Source organism: Argentina silus (genome assembly GCF_951799395.1).
Source record: "Argentina silus genome assembly, chromosome: 11".
NCBI classification, from domain to species: Eukaryota; Metazoa; Chordata; class Actinopteri; order Argentiniformes; family Argentinidae; genus Argentina; species Argentina silus.
In genome coordinates this window covers 6,077,553-6,086,629 of record NC_139665.1, presented here as the reverse complement: position 1 = coordinate 6,086,629, position 9,077 = coordinate 6,077,553, and the positions used below count along the sequence as shown (strand labels likewise).

Below are 9,077 nucleotides of genomic sequence, written 5' to 3'. Positions count from 1 at the left end.
AAACCATGCATTACACAATTTGGACACAGTGCCCTGAAGTTTCCTTGACATCTGAAAGGAATGGCGCCATCTAGTGTCTAAGGACCGCTGGAACAACTTCCACAACTAAAGCATGTTGGATGCAATTCAGTGCTTGGCTTTAGTAGTTTCAGTACTTTTTCAAAAATGTAATGTGACCTTTCTTCAGGGGGGATACGGTTGAAACATGTCAAATTGTATTTTGATGAGAATAATGCAAATGAAGGAAGCAATCTATCACTTAATGGCGTATCCAATGTGTGGATAATAAGTTGTTTTATTAGATTTGGTGTAAACATGTCGAGGCTGCCTAGTGTTCTTGAACAAGCTCTTGTTTTCTTGGCAACTGGACGCGGACTCTCCACCCATTGGTCATTTACCACCACGGCTGCGATTGGCTACATAGCCTGTCTGTCAACATGACTAGGCTACTTGACTATTCGTTCAATACACCTTCTAGTCTAAAGTTATTTCACTGTAGTGGTATTGCAAAACCTCTGGTAATTTGAAGTCAACAGCAGAATAAGACGTTGTAGGAGCGCACCTTTGTTTATTGTTTTTTTGTATTTGCTTTTTGAACATGGGATCGACAAACTCCACCCTATCAACAATTCCAAACGTCGAGGAATTAATGGAAGAGACGGGATGTAAGTTGTCCGAATGATATGACTGTAACTTCTTGAGAACATACATTACGATGGAATAGATAGAACTGTCCGTTATTCTTTGAGCGAAAAGTATTTGGGAGTGGGCGTATAACGGTATTTGAGATAAGGGGAGCTGTGTGACTGCAGTGACAATTGTCGTAGAAAGTAACTTAAGCAGAGTAATTGGACAAGATAAATCCACTTGTTAGCATGTAAAGCCAGAGGTTCATTAGGCTGTGTTATCTGATAAAGGCCAGCTGTCACTCACAAGACTGCTGATGACAGGTGCCAGGTCTGATTACGGGCGCGCACAAAGCCCACTCATGTACGCATGCGTGTATTACATGAGTCTAAATGGTTCATGGCTTTAAAAGTTCGAAAACTAAATTAATAACTACTACTCCTAGCTGTATAGGCCTACTCTAATAAAGCTTGATATCCTTCATGAATCGAAAACAAAACAGTGAACTGATGTTGTGGTCCAGTGCCTTTTAATTGATTAATTCCATTAGTCTTTTTTTATGTTGTGGCATGCCCCTGTCCTGCCCTACATAAGCCCGGTGATGAGGTAGGCTATTGAGAGCATACATCGATGGTTCTCCTTTTTTCCACAGTCACCCCTGCACACATTGTCCGACTTTATGACCGCTTCGAAGCACTGGACAAAGAGAGCAGAGGCCATCTCCAGTGAGTGATGGGAAGTGTTATGTTTTTCATATGTAGGCCTATTACATTGGTTTAATCATATCACATTTTAGATTGTAAAAACTAAAGTATCCTCTTGTTTTATTCCCTTTATTGTGAAGACCACAAGATTTTGGAGCCATTAAGGAGCTGGCGATGAACCCCATAGGGGATCGAATAATTGGGGCCTTTTTCTCTTCAGGGTAGAAACATCATTTTTATAAGCTATAGATTCAATATCAGTCCAAATACTGTGTAACAATGATAAATACCCATGTTGCCTATTCTGCACTTATGAACAGAGTTTGATATAATGTCTCTCTCAGACAGGAAACAGTTGATTTCCACTCTTTTGTGAGAATCCTGGCCCACTTCCAACCCGTGGACAAAAACCGACCCAGAGACCCCAGTCTGCCTGAGGCCATCAACAGCAGGACCAGCAAGCTCAAGTGTGAGTCCTCTGGCATGTTGGCAGCTTTGTCCAAAATCTACAACGTTGATTTTAGCACTCAAATAACCCAATAACCTAAGACAGACATGATTATCACTGCGTCCCATTTCTCCATGTTTCTCGACTTATCCACGTGTTGTGATATCTGTTCGGCAACTGCAGTGTAGTCTGGAATGCGCCTCTTGTGTACAAACTATAATATAATATACCAACTATATACCGTATACTGTAGTATTATATATTATGCCATGCATCCTGCTTTTGTGCCATATTGTTATGAGTTTGTCCTAGCTAGATTTTAATGCTGAATTGAAAGTCTGTACATTTATTTTAGTTGCCTTCCAACTGTATGACCAGGACAAAGATGGCAAAATCTCCAGAAGCGAGCTCTTACAAGTCAGTTTTTACAGATTTCCTTGACTAAACCTGTTGAACATTGAAAATTGTACATTGTATTTGTCATGTAAACGGTATCTGCATTTGTCATGTAGTGTGTGTATTGTGCTGTTCCGCACAATATTAATACTGTCTAATTGATTGCCACGCTTGAATTTCCTCTGGAGAATGAATGGTGTTATTCTGTTCTGTTTAAATGACAGGTGTTGCGTGCCATTCTGGAGATGCAGGTGACGGAGGAGCAGTTGGAGAGCATCGCCGACCGCGCCATCCAGGAGGCGGACATCGACAAGGATGATGCCATCTCCTTTGAGGAGTTCCGTAAGGTACCACATGGGGGCGCTGTAATACCGTAGATCAGCCTGGTGCCAGCTCTGTCTGTGCTTGAGCCAACTCTTCTGACTATCGTTGTCATGTGTTATGTCATAGATTTGTATGTTTGGTGTGACAAATAAGAGTTGGTTACGTACATACGCCTACACATCTGGTACCAGGATAGAATCACAGTGGAGTGCACCCAGAATACAGACACAACATTGTTGAGAAAAACAAAGACGCATTGTAAGAAATGTGTGCATGTCTTATCTCGCTGGGTTATAGTGGTAAGTTGTTAGTTTAGCTGTGTCTTGCTTCGAGTAAATATGCCTAATAACCATAAATCACACTCTGACAGCATACTGTAGTGAAGCCTTTACATGTGATGCAATGTATTGTACTTCATTCTGCTCCACTGTTGCAGTCAATTCTAACTCGTCTTCTTCGGCTTCTCTTCTTCACAGTCTCTGGAGAAGGTGAACATAGACCATAAGATGAGCATTCGCTTCCTACGCTAGAGTGACACAGGGGAGCCACCTAACTGGTCACACAGACATAGCCCTCTCAGTGTACAGTATGCCCATCCCTCCATGACAAACAGAAGAGAGAGAAGTCGAAAGGCTGCAATAGTGAAATAGGCATTGAAGTTTCAAGTTTATTTAGATTAAAGTGTATTTTTTAGCAGTGTCACAACACACTTTACAAACAGATGGGAACATAAAGGAGAAACAGGATTATAACAGTTTATAGGCAAAAGAATAAAAGAAAAAGATAAAAGAGAATAGCAATTGGGGGTGGTCTGTAGGGCTGAAGCAGCTCTGAGAGATACATCAGGCTAACCTATGCAGTGCTTTGTAGAAGGACTTCGAAGTCAATATGGTATTTGATGGGGAGCCGGTGAAGGGAGACAGGGGCAGAAGTGATGTGTTCTGTTAGTTCTGGTCAGGATCCCAGCTGCTACATTTTGGATGAGCTGCAGATTGTGGAGTGCTGTGTTTGTGCAACCAGAGAGAAGTGCATGACAGTAGTCTAGTTGTGGTGTTAGTTATTCTAATCATGGTGTTAGTTAGTCTAATAATGGTGTTAGTTAGTCTAATAGTGGTGTAACAAATGCATGAACCATTTTTGCGACCTCCTGTGGTGGGAGAAAGAGCCTAATGTTTTAAATATTGCACAGGTGAAAGAAAGCTGGTCAAGAGGTGTTTTTAATGTGGGGAACCAATGTGAGATCAGAATCAAATATTACATAAAGGTTTTTGACAGATTTGCTAGGAATAACTTAACAGAGATTTGGACTTGGTCTTCTCAGAGTTTAGAGGAGAAAGCAGTTTTTCATCCAGACTTTAATGTCAGCAACACAAGCCTCCACGACAGTCAACTCAGAGACTTCATCATGTTTCATTTAGATATACAACTGAGTATCATCAGCATAACCGTGAAAGTTGATTCCATGTTTACGAATGATGTCACCCAAAGGGAGCATGTACAAAGAAAAACAGAATACAGTCTTCCCACAGTCCATACCAGTCATTCACACTAGTAACCGTTACAAAGCCCCAGGCATCTACACCTCTTTTCTCTCTCTACAATAACAGACCAATTAAAATCTCCTATGATATCCAGTGATATTGCAAGATCAGACAAGAAGTCACCAAACTGCTTTGCAAACAGTTACTCGTGTGAATAACTGGTATGGATTGAGGGAAGACTGTACTCTGGGTGCATGCAAGTAATTCATGACCAGCCTCGGGTATGAGAGTGAGTCTAGAATCATAAATGACAGCAACAACCCCTCCTCTACCAAAGTTTCGGTCGTTTGCATGACCTGGAGGTGAAGCCTCATTTAGAGAGGCCTATTCTTCAGGCTTAAGCCAGGTTTCAGTTAAACGAATGACATCACGTTTGTTTTCACTAATCAGGTCGTTGACCAGGCCTATTTGCTTATGGAAGCACTACATGGGCGAAAGGCCGCAGGCCCTCAGGGTTGCAACATTAAGAGGATAAGCACCTCATTGAGTTTTGATTTTGTCAAACCTAATGATTCCGCCTCCCCTGGACTAGGTTCAGATACTGGGAGGGGAGGTGGCTCATCAGCAGGTGGGGGAGAGGGTGCCTGTGATTTGATCCTATTGAGTCAATTGTTATCATAGTTAAGACCATAGTCTATGTTCCTAGACAGAAGGAGGGCACCTCTGTGGCTGCAACCAGAGAGTAGGCCAGTTGTCTATGAAGCCTGCCCCCTGTGGGGCACACCACTCTGCCGGCCATCGGTTTAGGGAGATGAGCTTGCTGTGAATTTCCTCACTCCTTTGGACAGGGAGGGGCCAGAGAAAATGACATCATGACTCACCTGAACTTACCTAGAACTCACTGGCGCGCCAGGACAACCAGGGCTGGTGGAGGGGGGACAGAAAGCAGCTGGGTAGGGCTGGGATTGCCAGGGGGACTCCAATGGAGAACCAACGGACAGGAAGCAACCAACACATGAGCAGCGAGAAGCATAAACCAGTGGCGTGAATGAGCAGCATTCCTTTAACTGGACTACCACTGAATACTGTATGATGACTGACTGACTGACATGTTGCTATGCTTTTTCCACTGTATAGTGCCAACCTCAAAATGTCTTGTTTTATTTTACTGTTTGGTATTATGATGATTATGATAACGCTTGATATGGATTTGTATGCTTTAGAGTGTGGATGAAGAATTTGTACATTATGTTATTTTTGAGGAAGAGTAAATGTTACCTTTGAGGAAGGGAAACAGGCAGTTGATTTTTGAATGAATGAATGTTCATTTTTATGTTCATTTTCTCATTTGATAACTTCATAAATAAGTTTCCCAAAGGGAATTATTGCAGGGATATCTGGATATTAACATAACATAAATCTTGCATGTATGAATACGACTAAATTAAATTAATATCAGTTTTAACTGATTATGAGAATTAGCCTATGCATAAAAGCATGAAAGTTAGAGAATATGAACCTACAAAATATTTGTTCATGAGAAAATGATTAAATCAAATAATTACCACAAGTTGAATTGTAATGTATGCCATATACTCAAATATTCATATACTTAAACCCTGAATCCTGAATGTGTCATGGATTTAAATAAACAACTCTTTCTATTTTGGTGTGCAGTATTTTTACAATTTACATAGATGTTCATGTCTCAGGTATCTCCTGTTACTACAGGAGACACCTGAGTTTGAGAGGATCAACTGTGAGCAGTTGCCGACCAGCAATGACTGCATGATGGGGATCAAATCTGTCCGACTTACTTAAAAGCTTTGACTGCTTGAGATTTACCAGAGTCGTGAGATCGAAGCTCACACAGTTTTTAGAGCGATGCACTGTGGAGCCCCGCAGTTGCACAGGCTGCATGTAGCAGCAACCACCATCATTGTCGGAGGCACTTGACCAATCATGAATATTTTCTTGACATATGTGCCTGAATCAGGAAAAGCCCTATATGCTGCGATGTGTAGACTGATGTAAATCATTATGGTTTAGAGAGATCTATTGATTGCATATATACTATGGTCAGTTGATGGTTGAGTTATGCTGTGATTATTCAAAGAGAATTCATATGAGGTTCTATTGAGGATTTCAGTAGTCATCATCTTGTCACCGCCATGTTTTCAAGCCATGCAGTCAGAAATGCATTTCACTGTCCAACTTGAGACTGCACAGATACACTACCCCCGCCTGTTTTCACCTAGCCTCGTCTGAATTCTAGTTGGATTCAATGTTGAAGTCAAACAAGCCCCTACTCTCACTAAGTCACTCTCAATTTAAATGTGACTTAGTGGGGTTTGGAGGGGTGTGGACTTGCTTACAACTTCCGACAGTACTTTTTACTCCCTGCACCCCAGAATCTCAATCGAGAGATGACATTCTGGGATCCGAGATATGGCCTCTAGAGTTCTAGAGTAATCTAGGTTTCCCGTAAAGCGTATAATGTCATTTACCTGACTAGACACATTTCAACAGGTTGAATTAAATTACACCTGACTGAGTTGAGAAAATGAGACATACCAAATGGTTGGCATACACACTGACACGAGTCGCAGGCTTATTGTGGAGTTTTATTCTGTACATACGAATGTGTCATGACATTAGAAGACGGTCATGAAGTGAAATTGATTTGTACAACAAACAGGGAACGTATCCTCCCTCACTTCCCCTTTGGTAGAGAAGCCAACAGAAGCCAGTACAAGGAGAACCCAGTGCCTGAATGAATAAAATAGCATGTTGTTAATACACTTCATGTTAAGTGTTGCACATGCTGACAAATGTGACAATGTTGATTCATCTTTACGCTAAAACTTCAAAATAGTAGTAGAGAGTCATTGTATGAGATTGGTCTGATGATATCTTTAGTTTTACAGAGGTGAATATGTAGATTGTGCTGATATGGCTGTGTTTCCTAGGTGTTTGTGCAGTAGGTACCTGCGATGGTGAGAGTCATGGTGAAACGGTACAGCAGGACATCAGTGGTCCCTCCCTTGATGTGGACCGGCAAACCATTGTCCTCCTAGAACCATAGCAACTAGAGTCAGGGTCATCATTACACTAAGATCTATAGTGACGGTAGCTCACATTGGTTGAGGGGTGTAATCTATAACAGGAACTAACATGTTTATAAACCATTTATTAATATATATGTTTCCCATTAACTAAGTCCACATCATTAACTAAGTTCATCATTAACTAATGTTAACTACTAAATTACTTAATGTTAATGAATGTGCCCTTATTGTAAAGTGTATCAATAAGGTCATATTCACCTGGAATAGCTTCTGAGCCTCTGGCACCTTGTTCCTGAGCTGTCTGGTTGTCGTGCTGAAGGCCCGAGTCGCCAGTCTGGGAACTGTCTACAGAACACAATATCAGCCTTTTCACTTCGTATTAAACAACCTCACCATGTCTGCATATTGTGTTAAAGTCAGATAGAAAATGCAGGTACAGTACTAGAACATTCCTTTGCATCCCTAATGGCCAATGTTATAGACAAATTGACGTGATTCTAAATAGGGCATGGCAGGTGCTGTGTACCATGGGTACTTGGTGAGAGGTTGGGAAGAGAACATAATCACACTCCATTGTTTCACAAACATGGAAATCAAGACAGGAAATACAATTTGTATGTGGAAAAACCTACAGCTGCTGTTTGAAGTGAAAGCGCAAAGGCCATACTTGTGTTTCACCTGTTTTCACACTTTCACTTTTTGAAGGATGTGAAACTTGCCTTTGAGAGGAATGTGGAGACAGAACAATAATCACTATCACAGCTGCTGTGCTTCAGAAATCTTTCCTTTCCCTTTTCACGACAGACCACTTTGTTTACTTCTGTTCACTTGAATTCCTGCCCCTTTAAGAGAACTGTGTCACATGTTCATATCTACCAAGGTCAGATCGGCTGGCTGTACCGGCATTGCTGGGACGACCCGGGACGACCCGGCGTTGCTGCCACTCAATTTATGGACTCAACCAATTAGATGATGTTTTCTGGAGGGAAGGTGGGATATTAAAAATCCCTTCCCGTATTGCCGTCTGTTTGTGTGTGTGTGTGTGTGTGTGTGTGTGTGTGTGTGTGTGTGTGTGTGTGTGTGTGTGTGTGTGTGTGTGTGTGTGTGTGTGCGTGCGTGTGTGTGTGTGTGTGTGTGTAGGAGACAGCTAAATGAGGATATGACATTGTTTGCCTGGTTTCACAGTTAAAATACACAAATGATATGCATATTATAGTCCACTTCTAAGCATGCCTAGCTGGCATATACAAATGAGCTGTCCAAGTATATTTGAAACATATATTATATCTACTGAATGAAACCCAGATATAAGACATGTCATTAAATTGATTCTCAAAGGAAATAAGTGCACCACCCTTTAACTTTCAAAGTTCACCTAGAGCTTATATGATTATATTTTTGTCACATCATAATATGATACATTATCTCAGTGTGACAGCAGAAACTTCTAGTGCTAAAGTATCTGTTTTACTGTCTAGACTCTAGAGTGTCTGATATGACGGCCTCACTATCAGCGGACAGCCACAGCAGAGACAGCAGGGCCTGCGACAGGTTATTTAAGGCAACGACACATCTCGCTTGTTCTCCCTCTCATGCCGTAAATCTCCCCTATTTAATACTTAGAAATAAACAACAGAAAGTACCAGAAGAATAGGCCGATTTTGCTTTCTCCTCTCAACACTGACAGAAGGTGGTCCAAAGGTCAGGCCTCACTTTTCCAAATAAGATATTCGGTTTTATTTACAGTATATCTAATTTTACGACAGTTTAGATTACGGCAGCAGACTGTACAGAGACATATGAAGGATTTCTTTTTGTTTTACCAGTAGGTGATTCATGCTGTGTTGTGTGTGTAGCCTCTTGCTGCTTGTCTAGCCAGGGTCCGTACAAGGGCATACACACGTACTGCTTTTTCTGAACAGGAGCCAAACTATGGTCACCAGGAGAGGCCAAACTCTCCCAGTGCCTCTAGGAAGTCCTTTATTGCTAGAATACATTGCAGAAAACACTGTCATTTACTTTCTTGTCA

At 41.4% G+C, this 9,077-nt stretch overlaps 2 protein-coding genes across 2 annotated transcripts; one reads left to right on the top strand and one right to left on the bottom strand.

Moving 5' to 3' along the window:
- Positions 1-443: 443 nt before the first annotated feature.
- Positions 444-5,644, top strand: chp2 (calcineurin-like EF-hand protein 2). Its single transcript, XM_083680668.1, has 7 exons — positions 444-665; positions 1,280-1,352; positions 1,472-1,552; positions 1,676-1,800; positions 2,135-2,196; positions 2,400-2,522; positions 2,976-5,644. Exons 1-7 carry the CDS (start codon positions 599-601, stop codon positions 3,027-3,029), a joined length of 585 nt encoding a protein of 194 aa, XP_083536794.1. The 5' UTR covers positions 444-598; the 3' UTR covers positions 3,030-5,644.
- Positions 5,645-6,601: 957 nt separating this feature from the next.
- cox7a1 (cytochrome c oxidase subunit 7A1) lies at positions 6,602-8,961 on the bottom strand. Its single transcript, XM_083680069.1, has 4 exons — positions 8,872-8,961; positions 7,307-7,393; positions 6,969-7,053; positions 6,602-6,749 (listed from the first exon to the last, which is right to left on the bottom strand). Exons 1-4 carry the CDS (start codon positions 8,884-8,886, stop codon positions 6,694-6,696), a joined length of 243 nt encoding a protein of 80 aa, XP_083536195.1. The 5' UTR covers positions 8,887-8,961; the 3' UTR covers positions 6,602-6,693.
- Between the last annotated feature and the right edge of the window lie 116 nt (positions 8,962-9,077).

Excerpts from the sequence above, each read along its gene's own strand:
- chp2 (XM_083680668.1), top strand. The coding sequence starts at position 599 with ATGGGATCGACAAACTCCACCCTATCAACAATTCCAAACGTCGAGGAA. Across the intron at positions 1,353-1,471 it reads GAGAGCAGAGGCCATCTCCA|ACCACAAGATTTTGGAGCCA; the intron begins GTGAGTGATGGG and ends TTTATTGTGAAG. Across the intron at positions 2,523-2,975 it reads CCTTTGAGGAGTTCCGTAAG|TCTCTGGAGAAGGTGAACAT; the intron begins GTACCACATGGG and ends TCTTCTTCACAG.
- cox7a1 (XM_083680069.1), bottom strand. Across the intron at positions 7,054-7,306 it reads AGGCTCAGAAGCTATTCCAG|GAGGACAATGGTTTGCCGGT; the intron begins GTGAATATGACC and ends CTATGGTTCTAG. Across the intron at positions 6,750-6,968 it reads CATGACTCTCACCATCGCAG|GCACTGGGTTCTCCTTGTAC; the intron begins GTACCTACTGCA and ends TTATTCATTCAG.